Below are 25,789 nucleotides of genomic sequence, written 5' to 3' on the forward strand. Positions count from 1 at the left end.
ATTAGGAGGACTACATAGCAACAGGGGGATTCTGGTAAGTATAAAAAAAATTCTCCTCCAAATGTTTTTTTTTTTTAGGTTTAGAGGAGTCTGATTATGAAAAATATTTTCAGGGTGGAACTCCGCTTTAACATAGGATTATTGTATTGGCTGGACACAACAGTGTGTTCTGTCTGTGTACCTATAGATGGCGCAGTTATTCTATTTGGTGATGGAAAGTATGTTCTTATGCAGCTTGGAAGACAAAAATCATTGTGTATGCAATTTCCTATCAGATAAGCTGCTGAGATTCTGTTTATGTAGACAGGGTGCTGCTAGCAGTGCTAGGCATTGCATTAAAAAAGGTGTTTGCTGAACTCTCTGACATTCAGGCATAGCAGAGACGAGTAGCTGCTGCAGATTTGTTCTGGGTAGTGCCCGTTCATACCAATGCACTGCATTAATTCATGCTGCACGTTCATATTAAATGCCACTCCAATGCACCTACGTGGCAATGCTCGGTTATACACCAACACGTACTGCAATACCAAAAATAGCAGCAAGTTCGACTTTGGGTCCGTTGTGTTAGGCAGCCCAAATAAATGGACTTCCGGAAGATTTACCCCCCTTTATGACCAGGCCATTTTTTGCGGTACAGGACTGCATTAGTCATGCAACACTGTAGCCAAATAAAATTTCTCTTTCGTTCATTGACAGACAGAGCACTCCATTATTCAGAACCATAGGGTTATATCGCCCCCTACAGAAGTAGGACACTAGGCAGAAAAAAAGACTTGGCTACGCCATATGCAGTCCTAGGTGATGTACACCCCCCTCTCTGCTATAGGCCTTCAGTTTTTTTCTGCCTAGTCAGGAGTAAGGACCTAGTTTCCTGCTGGAATCTCTGGTCCTGGCAATTTTTTGTTTTTGCTTTTTAAAGTACTTATTTTCTCTTGGATTTTTTCCTGTGAGATCTACAATCAACTGCTAGACTGGACGATGGGCTGGACACCAAGATCCAGTAGTCTCCCCAGTCTGGCCAGCGAGCGTGTGCAGACCGCAGCTACGTGCTAGGTCGGCCGCGACATAGCCCCACTGGACGGTGGCTGGCCCCGTGAGTTAAACCTCTCACTTGGTCCCATACGACCGAGTCTCGGCCTGAGTCACAGCGTTCCTCATGGTTGACAGCCATCCCACTTCGGTGGTGAGGAGTATCTGTGTGGGAACGTTACCCACGCACTCGCTGGAGTGGTAAGTAAGGGACCCCCTCCTCTCCTTCCCTAGAGTGGTGTGAGGCATGGGTACTCCCTGGGGTGGTCAGTCCCTCTGGGGTTCTCCTCCACATCCCCCCTCCCCCCTTCCCTGGGTGAGGCCTCTGGCTTAGGTGCTTCAGACACTCTGTCCACCCCCTCCTCCCCTCCAGGGTTGCCACTATGGGGTGTACATCTTGGCACCTACTGGATGGTTGGGTGGATGACTAGGCATCTGCAGATCCGCGCCCCCTGCGGCGGCCCTCCACTAATTTAGGCCGCGCCTTCCGAGCACTCAAAGGCGGGCGGCCGAAAATATAGGCAGTGGCTTTTGCGGCCTACCAACCGGGAGACGTGTGGGGCAGCCCTAGAGTGGGCGGCAAGGTCGCCGCTTTCTGTTGCGGGCATCCGCCCACTTTCCTCGGCTCTGGCCTGGTCTGGTCCACCTGCAGACCTGTGCACTCGTGACAGGCGGCCCAAAAATTTAGGCTGCGGCTTTTGCACCCTGTTAGTCCGCACAGCCGCCTTCTTCCAGCGTTTAGGGGGCTGAGGGCGACCCCCTTTTGGGGGGGTTGTTTGAGTGGGCTCTCCATAGGCACCCCCTGTGAGGGGCCTTAGTGGATGCCCCTTGTGAGGGGCCTCAGCCAGTGCCCCCTGTGAAGGGCCCAGTGGTGTCTGCTGTGCAGGGCATCCGAAGGCGCCCCCTGTGCAGGGTTTCTGTAGGCGCCCCTTGTGCGAGGTCTCAACCAGTGCCCCCTGTGAGGGGTCCAGTGGTGCCCAGTGTTTGGGGTATCAGTAGGCACCCCAGTGCGGGGTCTCGTCTTTCCCTGGAGACCTTTGTGTACATCCAGGGGTTATACATCTGTCCCTAACCTCAGGTAACCACTCAATGTGCGAATATCAGTGGACAGCTTTCAGTTTGTCATTGCTTTGTACAGACTTCCCAGCCACTGATCAGAAACAACTTCCTGTGCTCAAGTGTGGTGTTCAGAAACCAGTAAGCTCTCACTGTTACACTTTACAGATGTGTAAGACCACCACATTTTGCTGCCCTCTTGGGACTTACTGGAGCGGTAAGTAAGGGGCCCCCTCCTCTCCTTCTCTGGAGTGGTGTGAGGCATGGGTACTCCCTGGGGTGGTCGGTCCCTCTAGGGTTCTCCTCCCCCTCTCCCCTTCCCTTTGTGAGGCCTCTGGCTTAGGTGCTTCAGACACTCTGTCCACCCCTGCTCCCCTCCAGGGTTGCCACTATGGGGGGTAAATCTTGGCACCTACTGGATGGTTGGGTGGGTGACTAGGCATCCGCAGATCCGCGCCCCCCTGCGGCGGCCCTCCGCTAATTTAGGCCGCGCCTTCCGGGCACTCACGATGGGCGTCCAAAAATGTAAGCCTTGGCTTTTGCGGCCTACCGACCGGTAGACATGTGGGGCAGCCCTAGAGTGCCCTAGATACACATGGCACTATAAAAATATATTCCATTTATTAATATAATTAAAGCAAATCACTAAAAGCAAAAATACTCACAAACACAAGTATATACAAGCTCCACAATATATTCCAAAACCAGCGATGTCCTATCCACTCTGTCATGGGAAGAAGCCATTTGGGACTATTATGGCTGATGCGTTTCAAGGGGAGTCCCCTTTTCATCAGAGTCACAGAAATCTGTCAGCCATAATAGTCCTGAGTAGCTTCTTTCCATGACATATAGAGGATGTGCTATTGATCTGACATCTCTGGATTTGGAATATATGGATGAGCTTGTATATACTTGTGTTTGTGAGTATTTTTGCTATGATTGTATTAAAAAATGGTATATAAAGATAATGCACTAGACTGGTGTGCCCTCTTTTTTTTTTTTTTTCTTTTTAAAGTTCCCAGCCACCACTAGCTGCAGCACTCTTCCCACTGTCCATGCCTGTTCATGAATGTGTCCTATTCGGGGAAACTTGCATATATGGAAGGAGCGCCAGACCAAAAAAATAAGAGTCTAAATTAATTTATTGATGTTGTGTTAAGACAGCAACGTGTTTCGGGGTTCAAAGGAACTCCCCCTTCATCAGGGCTTCAGTTTAAAATGAGAACCTTGAGTGGATTCAAAATTAGGCTTTCCTGTTTGAATTTGTGGAGGGAAACTGATTGCTGGATTGGGGTTCCTGGCCAGCAGTATCTGCATCAGCAGTCAAAGAAACCTCAAGGTTCTCATTTTTAACTGAAGTCCTGATAAAGGGTGAGTTCCTTTCACCACTGAAACTTGTTGGCTGTTTTTTTAACACAACATCAATAAATTAATTTGGACTCCTATTTTTTGGTCTGGCGCTCCTTCCATATATGTGGTCTTTTCCTGGTAACCTGCTGGAGTATCCACAGAAGGGTAGCCTTGCCTTTTGTGAGCAGCCTAACCTAAGCCAATGGGTTCTTTAAATGTTACTTGCCCTCTCACTACCTTGCTTAAACTCATATCAAAGTCCCACCGTCTTTTAGATGGCCTTTTTTTTTTTTCCTTGGGGTATTCGTGGCACATTAAGACTTGGGAGCCATGGTTGTGGAGGGTGGTACCGATGGTAACAGGATAGGGGTAGCTGTTATGGTTGCCTATATGCTCTGCTTATTTATAGAAGTATAACGACAACAGAAATGTCATTTCTGGCCGCCTGTATTTATAGGCTTGTGTAGGAACATAGGCTTATATTTACTTGCTAGTATTTTACAGACTTCAGCACAGAAATGTTATTTATGTGTTTTTGCTTGAGCTGCTTTTCTTCATCTAAAATGGGATTAAATATGCGCCAGTGGCATTCAACCACAGCAATAAAAATGTTATTTTCGAGCATGGATCAAGGGCAAGTACAATTCCAGGATATTACGGAGGGCAGTGCAGTGTAGCATTGCAGGGAGAAAGTTCTCATTATCATTCATTGCATTTTGCTAAGCTTGCCTGAAATGACACCTCAGTAGAGGTGAAAGCAGATGAGTTGCTCCAGAGACTGTGGAGTTTAGAAGTGTTTTTTGTGTTACTGGGCGGTCTGAATTTAGACATTTTAAACTATGTATATAGGTTCAATAAAAATATTTTCAAGGTAATTATTCATTATGGGGTTAATGCCTAGTATTCATTGTTTTTAAAGTGACACTAAATTCTGGTTTAAAATAATATATTTAAATATGTATTCTTAACCACTTCAATAATGGGCACTTTCACCCCCTTTACTGCCCAGGTCAATTTTCAGCACTGATGCACTTTGAATGACAATTGCGTAGTCGTGCAACACTGTACTCAAACTAAATTTTTCTAATTGTGTTCACACAACTAGAGCTTTCTTTTAATTGTATCTAATCACTGTTGGATTTTTTTATTTTTTGCTAAATTGAAAAAATTCCAAACATTTTGAAAAAAAAACAAAACTAGATTTTCTTAATTTCTGTTAGAAAATTTTGTTATTTTGTAATAAATAAATGTTCTTTATAAATTTCAGCCAAAATGCTACATTTTTTTGGTGAAAATAACCCAAATCGCTGTATATTTAGTCTGTAGGAAAGTTAGAGTCTACAAACTATGGTGTATGTCGTTGCGCCATTTGGGAGGACGTCATATGAGGTCCACCGGATCAGAAAGAGTCCTGCCCAACCGCCATTTTACTGCTATGATCTGACTCCTGTTGGAGGGTGGCTACATTCTTGCTCCATAGTACTACTGTATGTAGGAACATAGTCACCCTCTCATGCTTGCTCCTAAGATGGACTAGGTACTGTGGACTGTGGGATTTGTAGTGTCCATAGTGCAACCTTTTTCAACCAGCGTGCCTTGAGGTTTCTTCAGGGGTGCCTTGGCAAAATGCCTAAAAATTTATAAAAAAAAAATGTATACAAGTCAGTAGATGGATGAAGCCTGCTTTTTAGTTACACAAAGCCACAGGTTTTTTATTGTGCACCATTACAACCTTCCACCTACCGACGTCCTAATAATCAGTGTTGATGAGAAGAGTGTTGATCGCCTGCACAGCATCCTTGTTTGACCCTCCACTGCCCCTCTCCATCAACACTGGAGTCACATTAGCAGAGTAAGTTAGAGAAACTGAGGAAGAGGGGAAACATTGGAATACTAGTCGGTACTAGTGTACAAAAGTGTATTTGCTTTGAAAGAATAAATCTCCTCTAACGTTGGGTGTCCTACATGTGTCGACGCTCCCGCATTATGTAAAACTATTATGCCCTGTACACACGGTCGGACATTCCGACTACAAGTTTTGGCCTAAACTCGTCTTGCATACACACGGTCGCACAAAGTTGTCCGAAAATCTGATCGTTCAGAACGCGGTGACGTAGAACGCGTACGACGGGACTATAAAGAGGGCAGTAGCCAATAGCTTTCGTCTCGTAATTTATTCTGAGCATGCGTGGCACTTTGTCCGTCGGAATTGCCTACACACGATCCGAATTTAAACATTCGGATTTTGTTGTCGGAACATTTTAGCTCCTGCTCTCAAACTTTGTGTGTTGGAAATTGTGACGGAAAAAGTCAGATGGATCCCACACACGATCAGATTTTCTGACAACAAGATCCGATCGCACATTTTCTGTCGGAAAGTCCGACTGTGTGTACAGGGCATTAGAATAGTTTTTTACATTTTTGAATGATGTGTATTGAGACTGTCCATAATTTTAAAGGGTGCCTTGACTGAAAAAAGGTTGAGAAACACTGCCATAGAGTGTGTGCACATGACCCCAACTAAAGTGAATTGCTTGTTCCAAACAAATGAAAGTGAGCGGGGAAAAGAAGAGGTTTGGGAGCTCACAGAGGATGTTACAAGAAGGTTGTCAGAAAAACTCAGTAAGAAACAATTGAATGAAAAATAGAGTACAGGGTCGTTAAGCAGTGGATGTGTATGGATTATTTTTGGAGCGTAAGGATATTGCTTAGTGTCACTTTAACTATTATAATTGTCTGGCTTACTTATAAAGGTTTTCCGTTTCCCTCATTTTTGTGTTTTATTACACTGTGACACTTTATCCGGAATGGCTTGAGGTCATAGGTGACCCTGATTTATGGTATTTTCTCCCTTCTAAAAGTGGACCTGAGGTTAAAAAGTGAAGATTCACTGTTAAATGGAACGCCTAGAAATGTTAATGTGGCCCAGCAGTACACTGAACAATTTCCCTTTATCATGATGTCTTCTTGAGAAATAGTGAGAAACTTCCTGTGCCTATAGCCTTGTAGCCATATATTTGCTACATGAGAGGCACTGCTGATTCTTTCTGCTAGTCTTCTCAGATATTTATTGTTCTCACTGTTGTACTGCTCATCGTTCTCCTTACCGGAGAGGAAGCTGCACCTGAGGATCGACAGTGCAAAGATCTCCCAGCTTCTGCTTCATTCATAGTTTGTATCTGTGCTTCTTCCATCTCTCCTTATGCTTCAGAATTGCTCCACCAGTCTTTAAATCCATGGTGTCCAACATGTGGCCCTTTGGTATATGATATTCGACCCTCAAACTTCAGCATTGTGTAGTAGGAACATTGAAAAGGGTAATAACATTGATCTCTACTAGCCTCATGTAACATGTTTCCAGTTTTGGTATAGTCTTCTGTAGCATATCCCCAGCTAAAAATAAACCTTGTCCACACACTCTGACCCTCATTTTCTTTATTAGGTCCTCTCAAGCACTGCATATAATAAACATTATATGTGGCCCTTTGGTGATGTCAGGGGCCGACTTTGAGGCCTTTAGCTGAAAAGTTGACAACCACTGCTTTAGATTATGGGGGTTAGTCGGGAGGCAGCTGTCCCCTGTAGTACATTGGCTTCCTCCTCAGTGTTTTGGGTTTAAGCTGGCCAGCATTATTCAGCCCACTTCCTCTGAGCCCAGGTTGTCTTGAACCTGCCTCCAGCCTGTAAAGGAGATGCAGCACAATTACTGAGCTTCTCTCTCTGCCACTCTGCATTTACATACTGTACCATGAATCTGCATCTTGTGAGTACATGAACTGATTGGCTCTATGTGCTGCTTTTCTCGCTCAGTGTCTAAGCTCTGCCAGTTAGGGATTGCAAGAGGGTGATACCAGGCCAAATTCAGGTAGCTACACTGCTAAGAAGAAAATAAATGTAATGATGTACTAATGAATGCAGGACTGCATTAATGTACAAATTAATGTACAAATTAGTGTGTCCTTATGTGCCCAGGGTTTGACTTTTACCCCCCCCCCCCAAAAAAAGTGACACAAACCTAACATTCTCACTGCCTTTAGTGAAGGCATGGCTGTGTTTATTTTACATTATTGCAATAGTAAGGTGTAAATGTGTCACCCCTGTATTTACAGAGTGCTATGGAAACCACTGTCTTGTCTTATCTCAGTGATGGGAAAGGGTTCCAGCCCTTTGTGCTATCTGAACTGCCTGGTTCTTCCACCCTGCTTTTGTTTTACAATGTGTATGTTGTATCTCTACAATGGTGGGAACTGGGGAGAAGGAGCTAGATGTATTGTTAACCTTCTCACTGCTGCAGCATGTCTCTTACACTACACATGGCAAAAGCAAGTTGTTACATATTGGAAATACATTGCGGAAACAGCAACTATTGACTTAAAAGTTAATTGAAACAGATCTCTTCCCCCCACCCATTAACAAAAGTGAGCACAGGATATATTTATATATATATATATATATATATATATACATATACACATATACACAGTGCCTTGCGAAAGTATTCGGCCCCCTTGAACTTTTCAACCTTTTGCCACATTTCAGGCTTCAAACATAAAGATATAAAAGTTTAATTTTTTGTGAAGAATCACCAACAAGTGGGACACAATTGTGAAGTGGAACGAAATCTATTGGATAATTTAAACTTTTTTAGCAAATAAAAAACTGAAAAGTGGTGCGTGCAAAATTATTCGGCCCCTTTACTTTCAGTGCAGCAAACTCACTCCAGAAGTTCAGCGAGGATCTCTGAATGATCCAATGTTGTCCTAAATGACTGATGGTGATAAATAGAATCCACCTGTGTGTAATCAAGTCTCTGTATAAATGCACCTGCTCTGTGATAGTCTCAGGGTTCTGTTGAAAGCGCAGAGAGCATCATGAAGACCAAGGAACACACCCGGCAGGTCCTTAATACTGTTGTGGAGAAGTTTAAAGCCGGATTTGGATACAAAAAGATTTCCCAAGCTTTAAACATCCCAAGGAGCACTGTGCAAGTGATCATTTTGAAATGGAAGGAGTATCAGACCACTGCAAATCTACCAAGACCTGGCCGTCCCTCTAAACTTTCAGCTCAGACAAGGAGAAGACTGATCAGAGATGCAGCCAAGAGGCCCATGATCACTCTGGATGAACTGCAGAGAACTACAGCTGAGGTGGGAGAGTCTGTCCATAGGACAACAATCAGTCGTACACTGCACAAATCTGGCCTTTATGGAAGAGTGGCAAGAAGAAAGCCATTTCTCAAAGATATCCATAAAAAGTCTTGTCTAAAGTTTGCCACAAGCCACCTGGGAGACACACCAAACATGTGGAAGAAGGTGCTCTGGTCAGATGAAACCAAAATCCAACTTTTTGCCCACAATGCAAAACGATATGTTTGGCGTAAAAGCAACACAGCTCATCACCCTCAACAATGTTATGAAAGAGTGTAGCGCTTCTCACAGCTTCAAATATCCTTAATCTTATAGGTGTAAAGTTACAGTGAAAAAATCCCACTATAAAGTAGTGCTCATAACACATAGATTCTTACATAAATTGCATATATGAGTGACTCAAAAAAAAGAAAGATTTACCAAAAAAATGTCCAAGAAGCAAAATAAAGGGAAAAAAAAAAGGGGAAAAAACAAAGTCCCAATAGTAAAATACAGAGTCCTTTGTGTATAGTGTCTTTATATAGTCCACAAGTGTGTAGGAAATATATTACACCTCCTTTCAAAAAGGTTCATGCATTAGTCTCGTGAGATTCCCGTCACCAGGTGAATTGAAGGCTTACCGGAGTTATTGGATCCTCACAAATTTACATTTGGGGGATCATACAAGCTTTTGCAACTATGTGCAGATTCACCCAGCAACCAGTTATCCAGGGGGACCTCAAATGTAGGCAATCACTTCATATGTTGAGAGGTATTTTAACTCCAGCCAGATATACCCATAGGCATGTTAAGAACATACGAAGAAAAAAACAGGGACCAAAAATAGCGTAATTCCGTTTTTATAGAAACAAATAGAAAATAAAAGTACAAAAGTAGTTTGAGTGCTTAACAGGATAAAACACAATTGCAGCAGAGCTCCGACGCGTTTCGTCGTAGAAGACACACCATCCCCACTGTCAAACATGGGGGTGGCAGCATCATGGTTTGGGCCTGCTTTTCTTCAGCAGGGACAGGGAACATGGTTAAAATTGAGGGGAAGATGGATGCAGCCAAATACAGGACCATTCTGGATGAAAACCTGTTGGAGTGTGCAAAAGACCTGAAACTGGGACGGAGATTTATCTTCCAAGAAGACAATGATCCCAAACATACAGCAAAATCTACAAAGGAATGGTTCACAAATAAAGGTATCCAGGTGTTAGAATGGCCAAGTCAAAGTCCAGACCTGAATCCAATCGAGAATCTGTGGAAAGAGCTGAAAACTGCTGTTCACAAACGCTCTCCATCCAACCTCACTGAGCTCGAGCTGTTTTGCAAGGAAGAATGGGCAAGAATTTCAGTCTCTCGATGAGCAAAACTGATAGAGACATACCCCAAGCGACTTGCAGCTGTAATCTCAGCAAAAGGTGGCTCTACAAAGTATAAACGCAAGGGGGCCGAATAATTTTGCACGCCCCACTTTTCATTTTTTTTATTAGTTAAAAAAGTTTCAAAAATCCAATAGATTTCGTTCCACTTCACAATTGTGTCCCACTTGTTGGTGATTCTTCACAAAAAATTCAATTTTTATATCTTTATGTTTGAAGCCTGAAATGTGGCAAAAGGTTGAAAAGTTCAAGGGGGCCGAATACTTTCGCAAGGCACTGTATATGTGTATATATATATATATATATATATATATATATGTGTGTGTATATATACACTATATTACCAAAAAGTATTGTGACGCCTGCCTTTACATGCATATGATATTTAATGGCGTCCCAGTCTTAGTCCGTAGGGTTCAGTATTGAGTTGGCCCACCCTTTGCAGCTGTAACAGCTTCAACTCTTCTGGGAAGGCTGTCCACAAGGATTAGGAGTGTGTCTATGGGAATATTTGACCATTCTTCTACAGGCGCATTTGTTAGGTTAGACACTGATGTAGATGAGAAGGCCTGTCTTTCAGTCTCCAATCTAATTCAGCCCAAAGGTGTTCTATCGGGTTGAGGTCAGGGCTTTGTGCAGGCCAGTCATTTTCCTCCACCACAAACTTGCTCATCATGTCTTTATGGACCGTGCTTTGAGCACTGGTGTACGTTCATGTTGGAACAGAAAGGGGTCATCCCCAAACTGTTCTCACAAAGTTGGGAGCATGAAATTGTCCATAATGTCTTGGTATGCTGATGCCTTAAGAGTTCACTTCACTGGAACTAAGGGGCCAAGCCCAACCCCTGAAAAATCAAACCATGCCACAGTCCCACCTTCACCAGATGATTTGGACCAGTGCAGAAAGCAAGGTCCATAAAGACATGGATGAGCAAGTTTGGGGTGGAGGAACTTGACTGACCTGCCTGTCTTTATGGACCTTGCTTTGTTAACTTGTTCAAATCATTTGGTTGAGGGGGATTATGGTGTGGGGTTGTGAAGGGAACTCTTAAGGCGTTTTGAACAATTTCGTGCTTCCCAACTTTGTGGAAAAAGTTTTGGGATGGCCCCTTCCTGTTCCAACATGACTTCAAAACGGTGCACAAAGCAAGGTCCATAAAGACATGGATGAGAGAATTTGGGGTGGAGGTCAAGTTCTGACTGGCCTGCAGAGATTCCTGACTTAAATCCGATAAAACACCTTTGGGATGAATTAGTACGTAGACTGCAAGCCAGGCCTTCTTGTCCACATCAGTGCCTGACCTCAAAAATGCGCTTCTGGAAGAATGGGCAAACATTCCCAAAGACACACTCCTAAACCTTGTGGACAGCCTTCCCAGAAGAGCTGAAGCTGTTATAGCTGCAAAGAGTGGTTCAACTTAATATTGAACCCTACGGACTAAGACTGGAATGCCATTAAAGTGTGTGCGAGTGTGTGTGTGTGTATGTGTGTGTGTGTGTATATATATATATATATATATATATATATATATATATATGTGTGTATGTATAAAGGCAGCTGTCACAATACTTTGGTATTATAGTGTATATCTCAACCTGGACTACTTTGCTGTCAGAATACACTGATCACTACTACAGACAATGGGTGGCAGGTGCTAATCGAAGCAAATTTTGTTTCCTGTTTCTTCAATTATTCAGGACAGTGATTCCGAAGGTATTTAAAGCAGAATTAAAGTGGAAGGTTAGGCAAAACCTAACTAACTCTAATCCTACACTCTGCCACATTCTAAGACTAATCTGTCTGGCCCTGTAAAGCAACAATCACTGCCGCTGACAGCTCAGTGTAGGACCCGGCTGAAACAGCTGCAGAACAGGTAAGTACAGCGCTTTTTGCTCTACAGGGCTAGATAGATTAGTCTTAGAATGTGGCATGGAGTAGGATTAGCGTTTTTTTTGCTTAGATTTTCTGAACAAAGCACCTATATCTGTAGTGTTTACTTGTCTATCTCCAAAGCTATAAGTGTTGTTTCTCTCTGGTGCTTCATTACTCTGTTATCAGCAAGAGTCACTTTTCAGATGGACCTGATGCATGAGATACATTTTTTTTTTTTTTTTTAGGCACGCCGCTTATATATTCGGAACACAGCTCTGTATGTTCCTTCATTCCTGTGCAGTGTGTGGAGAGAAGGGAGGGGGATGTGTAGACCATTGTCGCCAGGACAGAAAGTAATAGGAAATTTAAATTTCAGAGGTCATGGAACAAGTAGTGTGGGGAAATCTTCTAATGGGGACAACTGTTCTGGTTTTGACTGATTTTGGTTTTAGATATACACCGTCAGGGAGGCTCAGTGATGTAATGGTTAGCACTCTCGCCTAGCAGTAAAAAGAAGCCCAACCACAACCCATCCTGCCTGGAGTTTGCATGGTCTCCCTGTGCCTGCGTGGGTTTCCTCCGGGTACTCCGGTTTCCTCCCACATTCCAAAGACATGCAAGTAGATTAATTGGCTTCTGTCCAAACTTGGCCCTAGTATATGAGTGGGCACCTTGGATTGTGGGCTCCTTGAAGGTAGGGACCGATGTGAGTGTGCAATATACACTGACAATTTAGACACTTACTCAGGTTGAACTGGATGGACTGGTGTCTTTATTCAACCTTACTATGTAACTACTATATACTGTAAAGCTTATGCTGACCATACAATATATGAAAAATTGGCCGAAGTTCGGTCATTTAGACAGTTTGTTCGTTTTTCGGACAGTTAATGGGCACAAAATCGATAATCGGGATGTTTTTGAGCTGAAAAAACGAAAGAACAAGTTTGGAAATTTTCTAACGTACGATAAATTAAAAGGTTAATGTGTTTCCCGTCCAAACTGTCTGCACTAGATATATGTAAAAACAAAAAACAAAAAATGCACTTATTTATGTCCACCACTCGATTTATCGGTCATTACATGATGACACTTGTCGTTTGCACTCACGGCCGAATGTTCGTTTTTCGAAAATGGGTTCGGACAATTTTTCGTATCGTGTATGGCCAGCATTACTCCAACCATTGTATATTAAGGGCTATACATACTGCTTTAGGCCGTCCATAGACAGAGGTTGCAGAAAAGAAAATCTCTTGATTTCCCCCCCATCAGTCTATCCCTTGCAGTGCCAGGGCAGCCCCACTGCAAAAGAGAATGTAATCTTCTCTGGAGTTCACATTTAAGAAATGTCTTGCATCCCAGGGGAAATTCCGTTTTCACCTGCTACTATAAATCTCCTTGTTCCCATCTATCCAGTGTGTGTCAGGTAGTCCCTGCACCTTAAAAAAAAATAAAAAAATAAAAAGACACCAGAGGCCTGTTTTTATTTTATGTTATTGGAATGGACTGCTAGACTGCTCTGTTTGCTTAATTCTGTCTGAAATTTTCCATCCTCTGGTTAAAACAGGTCATATTCCTGGAAATATTTGCAGTAAAATGAGCAGAATGTTTTTAGCAGCCCTATGCTTTTGTTCTTTTATTGTAAGAACTTTCTGTTTGTTATTTCAACGTTCCCCTAAAAGGTGTATGCACTGCCGTACTACTTTTTTTTTTTTTCTCGGGGCTCATTCCCTGTTTTATGTGTAATATCTGAACAGAACTCAGGTTCTTATTGGCGGAGCTATTGGAAGATCCTGTATAAACGGCACACCTAAAATACCCATGTTTATATGTGTAAATTGTTTGTTTGAATGGTGATATGCGTTTACATGCGTAAAATCTGTAGGACCCCGCATGCAGCTGCATCCTACTTTTGTGTACGTCATAGGTATCCAATACACACCCAATTCCCAAACAAGCGTAGCATTGAACTTCATCTACTAAGGATATAGAGTATGTAATGTGGCTTAAACCGCTATTAGGTTTTGACAGGTGACCGCTAAAACGCTACGTTTTAGACGCCTGGGTAAATGAGCTCTAAAGCTGAAGTTTAATTAGAATATTTACATCTGCATTCACATAACTTACCTAAACTGAAGTATCTATTTAGAGGTACTACAGAGCTGTCGCTTCAGCAGAACTAATGCTTGAATGAGAAGGAAGGAGCGGTGTCTAAAACAAATCGTTTATTGAAAGCGTGAGAACATACGAATTGATCCAACTAATTTCGGTTGGACTTCATGGTAGTAACATTCTTTGTGATGGCAAATGCTGGCTTGTAAAATGCAAAAACATTTTTTTATTTTTATTTATTTATTAACGCCCAACGTGGGACAATGGAATGCAGGCATAAAAAGGAGTCATAAGTAACATCAACACAAGGAGAAAGAGCAGAAACAGGGTTTCATATGTACATTTTATCTTGTAGCTGTGTTACAAGTGAGAAACCTTTCTTGAGTTGGTGCTGAAAGGCCAAAGCCCTCTCTATCATTGAGCATCCTCTGGAGAGAGTCGATGGGAGATAGGAGGCCCAAGCTGCCCTCTGTCTCCTCTCTCTTTTCTCTTTTCCGCTTCTCTTCCCTCTTATTTAACTTCCTCCTCTGCCCTCTGAACACCTTCCTTCTGAGTGGGGGTCTGTAGCCAAAAGCGAGGAAGAACAAAGGAAAAACAAAAAAGGAGGGGGGGACATGGAGAAGGGGGAGGGGGAGGGAGAGAGAATGGCCTGGTAGGAAGGAGGGTACAGGGTTGGGACAGTTAGGGTGGGCATAAGCCAGGACCCTGGTTGATTCAGGACGGTCTTGGAGCACAGATTTGCAGGGGCATTGGCCTCATCAAGAAATTCTGAGGGCAATACCCTCTGAAGAAAGAATGAACTGCTTCCAGAGTGCCCATGTTTTGTTATACGTTTCTTGTTGGTGTCGCGCGGTGAGCACTAGGTCTTCCATTTTACTAATGTCCTCTAGTTTCCGGATCCAACTGCCCACTGTAGGTGGGGTTTGACTCTTCCATTCAAGTGGAATACAGGATTTTGTGGCGTTTAATAAGTGACGTACAAATGATTTTTTGTATCTCTTAATTGATATGGTGGAGACATGTAGTAGGAAGAAGGCCGGGTCATCTGGGACATTGTATTCTGTGAACTTCTGGATAGTTGTTCTGACTGGATCAAAAGTGAGATAACTTTGGACAGGACCAAAATACAGGTAATAGCATGCCCCTTTCTCCCTGACACCTCCAGCAAAGTGCTGACATGCTCGGGTAATAGATATGTAGACCGTGTAGGGTAAGGTGCCATCTTGTTAGGAGCTTGTAGTTTGTCTCCTGTACTTTTGTGCAGATAGAGGATTTTAAGGCAAACATGATGATACGTTGGGTCTGGGCCAAAGTGAATGTGCAATTTCGGTCTCTTTCCCATTTACTTAGGAAAGGGCAGGGACGTGTTTTCCATCAGGGAGTATACATTGTGTATAAAACCTTCAGGAGCGTACCTTCTGTTGAGCAATATTCCTCAAATGTCGTTTGTTGAAACCTTGTGGGTTAGGTATGGATGTAAGAAAGTGTCTTAGTTGGATGGTGGTCCAAAAGGGCACCTTAAAGGGACCCGTTTCGCTCTGTAATGTCTCCACGGAGGGCCTCGAGTCATTTATAAGAAAATGTGCTCGTTTGCAGTTAGCTGTGTAATATGCATTTCTAGCCTGCGGGTGTAGCCCAGGGTGAAATTACGGGTTTCCTATAATGGGATTCAGCGGAAAGTTAGGTGTGGATAGTGATTGTGTGAGGCAGGTTTGTGATCCTATGCGAAGCATTGTCCCCCTCACGTGCAAAAAGCTTTAAATCTGATTGTAATTCCTCAGGAGGGTTGCATTTTTTGGACACCAGGTGCTCCTTTCTTCTCATTCAAGCACTGAACTGAAGTATGTCTCATGTCTTGCAGGCTGATTGTTCTTATTGAAATCTTATTTCCGGCAGTGCCTGGTCTTCTTCACAACACTGCAGGGGTTCATCGAAGAAGGTTCAAACAGGTGCCTGACACTTTTCTGTTCTCTCCTTATTGACAAAAGACCTTGCATTGTTTTTACCGAATACAACACATATGGTGTGTCGAATTACTGTCTATACTGGCCAAGCTCCTTCACTCCTTCCTTCACCTCCCTACATAATCTTTTATGTAGTTGGCAGGGAAGAATTGAATGGGAAAACTATAGAGTGTCACTTGTCATTGATCTCTGGGGCTGCTGACATCTCATCCAAGATGGTGGCATCCCACAGCAGTCCTAGAGCTTTTGGATGTATACTAAGGTAAATATAGATAAATAGCATGCTTTTTAAAGAAAAGGGCCAAATGCTTTTTTGGCCCTACTTCCTTTGTGGGTCACAGGAGTACACTTGCTTTTGGCTAGCTGCTCAGCACAGGACCCAGAAGCTAGTGGAGGAACTGTATCCATGATTTCCAGCTTCAAGGGGCCAGATATGATATATATGTAACTATGTAAACATATATCATGCCTGGAATTCATCTTTAACCACTTCGATGCTGGACCCCTTCACCCCCTTCCTGCCCAGGCCAATTTTCAACTTTCAGCACTTTCCAACTTTGAATGACCATTGTGTGGCCATGTGACGCTGTACCCAAACAACATGTTTTTGAGACAGATAGGGGCTTTCTTTTGTTGGTATTTAATCATCACTGAATGAAAAAAAGACCAAAAATTTTGGGGGAAAAAAAACCTTTTTCATTGTTTCTGTTATAAAAGTTTGTAAATATTTCTACATTTTCTACTGCACTGATGGGCACTGATGAGCAGGCACTAATATGCAGCACTAATGGGCATTGATAGGTGGCACTGATGACCAGCCTTTAGGTGCACTGATAGGCCGGAGTGATGTGCACTGGCAGGTGGCACTGATGAGGCACTGGCGATCACTGATGGGCACTGGTGGGCATCGCTGTTGGGGCTACACTGATTATTAATGCAGATCCCCCCCCCGTCAGTAGAGCCGCTTATTGGCTCTCCTCTACTTACGCTCTGTCAACGTAAACAGAGGGATGCCGATAACCATCACTTCCTAGTTACGCTGTGATTGGATACAACTGATCACATGGTAAAGAGCCTACATCATAGGCTCTTTACCGTGATCATAGATGCGGTATGCCAGGCACGCACAAGCGGCTTGTTCTGAATGACGTCCTATGACGTCTAGTCAAAACAGGAGGGCCACCTGTGTTAAATAGATAAAGTGCACATAAAATCATATGAGAATTTTTTTTTTTAAAATGAAAAGTCTGGTGACAGGGTTTCTTTTTTACATGTACATGAGAGGGGAAGGTTTGAGGAACCTGTGGGGAAGTGATATAAGTTTGAATTTTATCCATGAATCAATAGTAAGTCTCTGAAGAACGTGGAGGCAGCAGCACTGTCAACATTTGGTATGATCTTTGCCTCATTGGACTGTTATTTTTCATGTTGCAATTTTCATATTTTCTTGTATAGGAATATACTGACACTTACCCCTGTGTTTATGTCTTGTTTCAGTGTGAAGAGATTGGGTGGCATGAGCAGCATTCTGGGTAAATTGGGATCCAAAAAGCAGAAGATGAGCACGCTTGAGAAATCTAAGCTGGACTGGGAATCCTTCAAAGAGAAAGAAGGGATCAGCGAAGAGTTAGCTATTCACAACAGAGGAAAAGACGGGTAAGCGTGTCTCATTATCCATCACTGCCACATATAATAAAGATGTTGGAAATCTCCGCAGTGCAGATGTATAGACACATATCTGTAGTTAAAGAGGAACTTCATTTTTTATCTTTATTTTTTTAAGTCGGAAGCTACAAATACTGTAAAACAAATACTGTAGCTGCTGTCTTTTAAAAAACAGGTACTTATCTGTACTTAAATTCCAGCATCTTGCTTCCCGCAGATAGTTGTTACCCCTGTGGGTCCCTGGCACCACCCATTTTGGATATGAGAGCGGTCCTTGGCTTCCTGAGGAACCACAACTGGCTCCTCACTGCCCATTCACAAGGTGCATTGTTGAATGGTCCTGCAGCCTCCCGGGAGATGTGACATGTTCTAGGAGGGAACGAGGCAAAGGATGTTTACCTTCCCTGGGCGAGGATTGTGGGAGCGGTAGCAGGTACCGATTTAAGAGAAGAAAAAAAAGCACTTTTGTGTCTTCATTGAACACACCCATTAAACTTTCACACTGGAGGAGGAAAAAGTAAGTGAAGCCTTGTTGTTACTAGCTGGTCAAACCTCCTTTGGCAGCAATGACTTCAATCAAGCTCTTTCAATAGCTCTGGATTAGACCTGCACAACATTTAGGAGGAATTTTTGACCATTCCTCTTTACAAAACTGCTTTAGCCCAGACACACTTGTAGTATGTCTCATGTGAACAGCTCTCTTGAGGTCATTCCACAGCATTTCTGTAGGATTAAGGTCTGGGCTCTGACTGGGCTGCTCCAAACAGGTGCATTTTCTTTTTTCTGAAGCCAGTCTGTGATGGTATTTCAGTGCTTAGGGTCATCGTCCTGCTGCACCACACAACTTCTATGACCCTGACATTATTCTGTACAATATTTTGGTCCAGGCCTTAAGGGAGTAATGTGGGGGCATGGCCTGGCAAGCAATGGAGTAAGATGTGGGTAGAGAGAGCTCCCGGCGCTGAAACTCCTAACATTTATCCTGTACACAAATCCACAGTTAAAGAACTACAGAAGCTACCCCTCTGCAGTGCGGGACAAACTGAGAACATGTTCCGCCGAAAAGAATAACTGGAGCCGCGGACGAATTAGCACAGTTCCGCCGGCACGACAAGGATCAGCAGGCTGAAGATGGCACTGACACGTGTACGGACTCAGAACAGCATGCATCCGACACGGCCAAAGTGCTGGACGCCATAGCAGCACTGCAAGGCACACTGACAGCTAAGATAGATGAGGTGAAAATCGACATCTCCCTCCTCCAGCAGGACTTATCTAAGCTGAAAGATAGTCACGGAGACAGAGACAGGAATAGGAATGGCGGAAGACATCCTCCACCCACTGAAACACACCGCGGAGGACATGCAGAGGCAAATCCAGCAGTTGCACTCCCACCAGGACGATATGGAGAATCGCCTGAAGAGATGCAGCCTCCGATTTATCAGTCTTTATCGTCTTGAGGCGATTCAGTTTGCGTTGTGCGCTATACAAATATCTCATTCATTCATTCATTCATTCAGTCTTCCGGAGAGATCGGAGGGAGGAGACCCTGCTGAATACTTGAAATCTCTTCTAATCAAAACATACGGCAGAGAGGCATTTTCCATGATGTTTGCGGTGGAGAGGGCCCACCACATTCCAAAGAGACCCCCACCGCCCGCAGCATCTCCCCGTACGTTCATTGCCAAGTTCTTGAACTTCGGCGATCAGGACAAAATACTAAGGCTTACCAGAGTGGAGGGAAACATCCAGATGGAGAACAACCAGATAGCGGTATTCCTGGATTTTTCTAGTGAAGTACAGAGGAAGAGATCCCAACTTCAGGAGGTCAAACGTTGCCTGAGAGCACAGCATTTAAAATATGCCATGTTGTTCCCTGCCAGGCTGCGGGTGGAGAAGGACTGGCGCGTGCAGTTTTTTGAGGACCCTGGCCGCAGCAGCAACATGGCTTGATCAGCGGGGACAGCCGGCTTAGTGTCTGGATGGATGGAGAAACTCCGTGAGTATGACTGCTTAACAGCTATCTTCAAACGAGTTTATAGCCCTTGGTTTTTCTTTTTTTTTTTTTTTTTTTCTTTTTGTTGGGCACTACTATTTGCATAACTGATAAAACTATGACCTCCAAGAAAAGATAGGATACGTGATGTCTATGCCCCTATTGACTTAACACTCCCGCATTTGATGTACTATCCCATAGCAACAGCTGATGGGCTCTTTCTCAAAGGAATGAGTGGCAGATACTGCACGGTGTCATACCATGGGCTGTATACAAGTTACAAGAGACAATCTCAAATGGATAAATAAAAATGCCACTTGTCCCCAATTTAAAGACTGCAGGGAGATGTAGACTGATCTACAACGACCTATGGACCAATAATATTTTACCGCAGAACTCTGTAATAGACACGGGGAGCTTTCACTGAGAGATTATCGGGGCGGATGAGTCTCTCCGCACCACCCTGCTTCACTGTTGACAGTGAGAAGTTTTGCCCCCCCTGAAATGCTCCTTCAACATTTCAAAAGGCAAACAACTGTTTTAAGTATTGTACCTCCAGCAGTACATATATGCTGGATGCTGGTTATTGTGTTGAAGGTTGGGGACTATATGCCTAAGGCAGTAAATTAAGCCCAAATCATGATGTTCATGATGTTCCCTCCACCATACTTCACAGTTGGGATGATGTTTTGGTGTTGGTAGGCTGTCCTCTTTTTGCACCATACATAGTACTGAGTATTCCTCTCAAATAATTAAACTTTTGTTTGATTAGTCCACAAAACATTTTCCCAGTAGCGTTACAGATTGCCAAGGTGCTCTTTGACAAACTTTAGACACACAGCAATGTTTTTTTGTAGAATAGTGGCTTCCTCCATGATGTTCTGCCATGGACACCCTGCCTGTTAAGACTTATGTATGGTAGACTCATGAACAGGGATGTTTGCCAGTTCCAGTGATTTCGTCAAGCCTTTGGCTATTACTCATGGGTTCTTTCACCTCATTGAAGATTCTGCATTGTGCCTTGCCAGTCATCTTGGCTAGGTGCCGACTTCTAGGAAGAGTAGCCACAGTACTTAACTGTTTCCTTACGTTTTCTAGCCACTGTACGTCTTAATTTTTAAAACAAAAACAGACAGACATAAGTTTGCCATAATAACAGTGGGGTCTGTATGTTGTTTAGAAGTGGGTTCATTCTGTAAAAGAGGGTGACAATGATCTTGGTAGAATTCTAACCTCTTCTGCATTGTCATACAATATGTACTCATGAGCTTTATCATCTCAGCACAAAAAAGAGAAGATGAACTGGTGTGCTTTAGCAGCACAGAAGTGCGAGAGAAGAATCAACTCCAACATACAATATTGAACATCTCTGCCCCCCCAAGTGACAAGAGACCAAGATCTCCAGTCATTTCATGCTGAGGGGATTGCAGCTCAGCAGGCGGAAAGCACACATCGACTTTTTATTAAGAAATGCTCTGCATGTAAAATCATCCATCTGACATCACTCTACAGGAATTATACCAGCATCCGAAATGCTTCAATGAGCCTGTCACTTGTGATATGAAAGGTATCCTTAGGCAATGGATGCCCACTGTTAAATATTTTCAGATTCAATAAGTTTAAATGACAGGTGCATTACAGTAGTCAAGACAGCAAATGATTAGGGTGTAGTGTTTTTAAATTAAGGATGACTGATTATAGAGATTTTTTTCATATTTAGAATTAAAAGCAAATAGCAATAGATCTTCAGCTATAGAGTGGGTAGTTGACAGCACAAGGGCATTGCATTGTCTTGTTCTTCTGCTGAATAGAACGCAGAAGCCTTCTGGCTTGTCTGCAAACATCACTTGTCCACAGGACTGAAGGCGGCTTTTGTGATAAATGACTTTTGAAATGTGTATTTGGGGTGAGCTAATGGCGTGGGCACCAAGTACAATGGAGCACATAGGCACGTTATACTATTAATAAAGCAGAGCAAGTGTCCTGTATTAACAGCACAAAGGGAACAGGCTGGTGTGCCCCTGGCACAGGTTTGTGCTGTGTAAGCAGCTGGCATGACTCCTTCACTGAGCACAGTACTGCTTGCTCTCATGTGCCCAGGCTGCCCTGACTCAGCATGCGCCTCTACTTGTTGGCTTTCATTTGCCTGCAGGGGAGGATACTGCTGTACTCTGGCACCGCATCCTCTTATGTAACCCTCACACAGGCTTCCAGAGCTACAGAACATCCTTTACCCGCACGCCATTTAGAATGACCACTGCCTGCAGTGTAGACCAGATGGCTGCATTATTGTTTTTCTCCATGGAATGTGCTAAGGTTTCTATCTGCATATTTAAAGTGCCACTGGATTAAAAAAAAAAATTCTTCCATGTAAAGAAAAGGGTAAAACTTGTCCCCCCCGCTAGTGCTGATCTCTATTCTCTCAAAGAGATGCAGAAGAATCTTCGGCACCTGTCACGCTTTTAAAATACCCGGCCCCCACTGCACTGTGGTTATACCCACTGGCTCCTATGCCACTACTGTGTTCTGTAGTTTGTTCAACGTTGAAAATTCACTGTAACGCTTAAAGACTGTAAAGATTCGAGGTTCTGGCGGAGGGAGTCACTTAGGGGTGTGTTTATAAAAAGTTTGCATTGCAATTTGTATAGTGAAAATGCATGTATAAACATTCTATGCCAATCGGGCAAAAAAACAAAGGTTAATAGGCTATTTTCTGTGCTGAACAAATGATTTTCAGTAATTTAAAATGAAAAATACCGCATTTGTCCACTAGATGGCAATAAGTATTAGTATATGTGTTAAGTATATTTTTTGACACTTAGTTCCGCCTGCCCCTTTAAAAATGAAAACACAGCAGCTAAACATACTGTAGTTGATGGCATTTAACATTAGGACACTTGCCTATCCTGGAGTGCAGCAATGTCAGCACTGCAGCTGATGTTTACATCGGCTGGTCGGGTGCTGCCGCCACCATTGCTGGTAAGGAAACCCAGCAGTGTAGCCTTTCGGCTTCATGGTCGGGTCCCCACTGCGCATGCGCAAAGTGCTCAGCGCTCTCCCACTGGCCCGGCAGAAGGGAAGGGCAGAGAGGGACGGCCGAGCTGCTAATATACTTTGCTGCGGCTCAGTCTCTCGAAAGTGGGGAAGGGGACCTATCAAAAACAGTGACCAAATGTGGCCCCGGAAGTAGGGGGGGGGGGGAATAAGTGGAAGTTTCACTTTTGGGTGGAACTCCGCTTTAACTGCTTCCCATCTGCTGTACATACATATACAGTGTCTTGAAAAAGTATTCATACCCCTTGAAATTTTCCACATTTTGTCATGTTACAACCAAAAACCTAAATGTATATTATTGGGATTTTATGTGATAGACCAACACAAAGTGGCACATAATTGTGAAGTGAAAGGAAAATTATACATGTTTTTTTTTTTTTTTTTTTACAAATATGTGAAGAATGTGGCATTCATCTGTACATCCAGGACAGGAAGTGTTGATACCAGGATGTAGCCATAGGTTAAATCGGATCCATGTTAAGGAAAGGTATCCGTGTTGGTGCTGGCACAGTTGCTACTGATACTCTTCATTTCTTTTAGAACATGAGAAATGACAACTGGAATCTGGTTGCACAGTATGTTTTCTTCTAGTATATATACAAATGAAAGTCTGTTAAACAGCTGAGTAATGTTTAAGAATTGTGGAGTTGGGGTGTTGATTGGCCACCTCACATTCTTAAATCCATAGGTATGCTGTGATGTTCACGTCTGTTGATTACATGGAGTCTGGTACTCGGAACAGACACAAGCAGCAGCAGGTCCTTTATGCACAGCCACTGATATAACTGTGACCGACTGTTACAGTCAACTACAGACAATCCTGATGAAGTCAGCACAGTGCAGCAAGTCTCGGTGCCGTATGATCAGAAGCCCCTCCTACCAGCCTCCGGCATATCAGCCCATTTAGGGTGACTTTTTTTTCTGAATTCCAGCTTCTCTGTGTACCAATATAGCATTAATGTAAATTTTTTGAAGGAAAGGAAAAAGCTTTCTATTTGTCCTAGACCAGGCCTTACTTCAGCCTCCAATTTGCTGTATAAACACTCCTCCATTACTTCCTGGGTGTCTTTTAGGTTGGGAAAACCATTAAGAAACAGGAAAGAGTTCACCCATTGACCTCATTAACACACAACCTGAACCTGCCCTCTGCCTCCAGGAGATCACTCCCACTCACCTTCTGTAGGTTCATGCATTTCCAATGCAATCGGCAATCGCTGTTCTCACTAAATACTTAGCTATCAATTTTTTTCTGCCTTACTGTCATCTTGTATAGATAGTTCATTTGGTAGAGTGTGCAGGAGCTGAGTGATCAGATAACAGCCTATGTAAAGCAGGGCTGTAGTATTGAAAACAGGAGAAGTGTGTTCCTGGAAATCTGTAGAGCTCACCATACACTATACAATCTGATTGTACATTCTCTATTAGATCTACCATCAACTATGTTGTGCCTGATTAGATACAGAGTGATTGGATAGATGGTGTATCATCCTATTATATAGATTTGGTAAATCTAAAGGAGATAATACAGAGATAATCAAATTGTATAGTGTATGGACACCTTTATACGCCTAAAATTAACTAGTCATACTTTTGGCCATTGATTGTTAGATGCACTTCAAATGCAGAAGCAAACACGTTTTGCCATGTGAAAAAACAAATGCCAACGCAACAAAATGCACAGTAAAAAAAAAAAAAAACACGCAATAAATGTCCCATGTGCTACTTTGGCATGTGTAGGCCAGCCCATTGCAATTAAGAGGTGGTATAGTAATGAGGGAGGTGTGGTCCAGACAGGTGAACATGCTCTATTCTGTGATGAAGTAAGGCTAGGCATGATTGGGATATAACCTACAGGAAGTAATGGTGGAAACAAAGCATTTAGGAAATGCACACATTCCCCGTGGCTGCAATGCCGGGATTGTGTTTTAAATCTGACAAGCAGACTCCTGCCTGTCAGGTGGAAGCATTAGGGCGGCTGCGCCCCCCCGATATGAAAGTAAATGCATGTGTCGGCATGCCAATGCATGCAAAAGTCAGTTGCAAAACATATATGTATTGTATTGTCACACCGGAGTGAGAGCAATAGTTCTAGCACCAGACCTCCTCCGTAACACTAAATTGATGACCTATAGGGGGCTTTTAAAGTGCTGCCTATAGAAAATATAGGGTACTGAAGTTTGTCGCCATTTCACAGGCGCAAGCAAATTTAAGGTTTGACATGTTGGGTATTTATTTACTCGGTGCAAACTCGGCTTTTATCTTTTACAAAAAAATATAAATGGGTAATTTATTATGATTATGTGCCCTAAAATTAACTTGTATGTATTTTTTTGTGAAATGTTGCGGTAATATCATGTGACATAAAAATTTGTAAATACTATACTATTTTAATCGCAAGGTTGTCTACTTTCAGAAAATATAAAATGTTTTGGGAGTTTTATGTAATCTTTGTGCCTAAAATTTTTTTTTTTTTACGCATGTGTGCAAAACACAAAAAACGGGTTAAAGCACCATCTTCCACCAGCGTAAAGGGGGTTAACATATCATACTGTTGTGTTAATGATGTCCATAGCACCTGTAACTGGAATTCTATATGTTTACAGGTATATAGAGAGGAAGTCTTTCCTGGAGAGAGTGGACTACAGACAGTTTGAACTAGAGCGAGAAATCCGACTCAAAAACATGAAACCTTCCTGACCCTCGTCTTCTGACTGCCGACATACCAGACAGATTCGGAGCTGCCATTGTTTCATTACTGAGTGGAATATTATGATCTGTATATTTGGACTGTAACATGAACATTTTAGCTTACTTGGTCTCTGGGATGTTATTTTTACTTTTTGTTTTTTTAGTTCAAGATTTCACAACCAATGTTTGTTGCTGAATGTGTCCAATGTTACCACATTAATAAATGTAGCTTTGTATATAAACTATTTAGGCAATAGACTCATTTATTAGATAAGTGCTATTGGTTCTATTAGACTCGTTTCTGCTACGATATTGTCAAATGATGAAGCCTTTTTTTTTCTTCAATTTTTAGATCTGTAAATGTGATTAGCTGAATGTACTGTATTTATCGGAGTATAACACACACTTTTTTCCCCTTAAAATCAGGGGAAAATCTCGGGTGCGTGTTGTATGCTGATACTCCGCGATTTTTTGGGTTCTGGGCAGCT

The 25,789-nt window shown here is 42.9% G+C and overlaps 1 protein-coding gene across 1 annotated transcript in view; it reads left to right on the top strand.

Moving 5' to 3' along the window:
• Window positions 1-25,543, top strand: part of CFDP1 (craniofacial development protein 1) — a 154,811-nt gene extending 129,268 nt beyond the window's left edge. Inside the window, exons 6-7 of the mRNA XM_077455732.1 lie at window positions 17,396-17,554; window positions 25,217-25,543. Coding sequence (XP_077311858.1) covers window positions 17,396-17,554; window positions 25,217-25,310 — 253 coding nt within the window. The 3' untranslated portion in view covers window positions 25,311-25,543. The remainder of the gene's footprint in view (window positions 1-17,395; window positions 17,555-25,216) is intronic.
• The last annotated feature ends 246 nt before the right edge of the window (window positions 25,544-25,789 follow it).

Source organism: Lithobates pipiens, unplaced genomic scaffold (genome assembly GCF_037356315.1).
Source record: "Lithobates pipiens isolate NorthernLeopardFrog02 unplaced genomic scaffold, aLitPip1_a1.2 Scaffold_10, whole genome shotgun sequence".
NCBI classification, from domain to species: domain Eukaryota; kingdom Metazoa; phylum Chordata; class Amphibia; order Anura; family Ranidae; genus Lithobates; species Lithobates pipiens.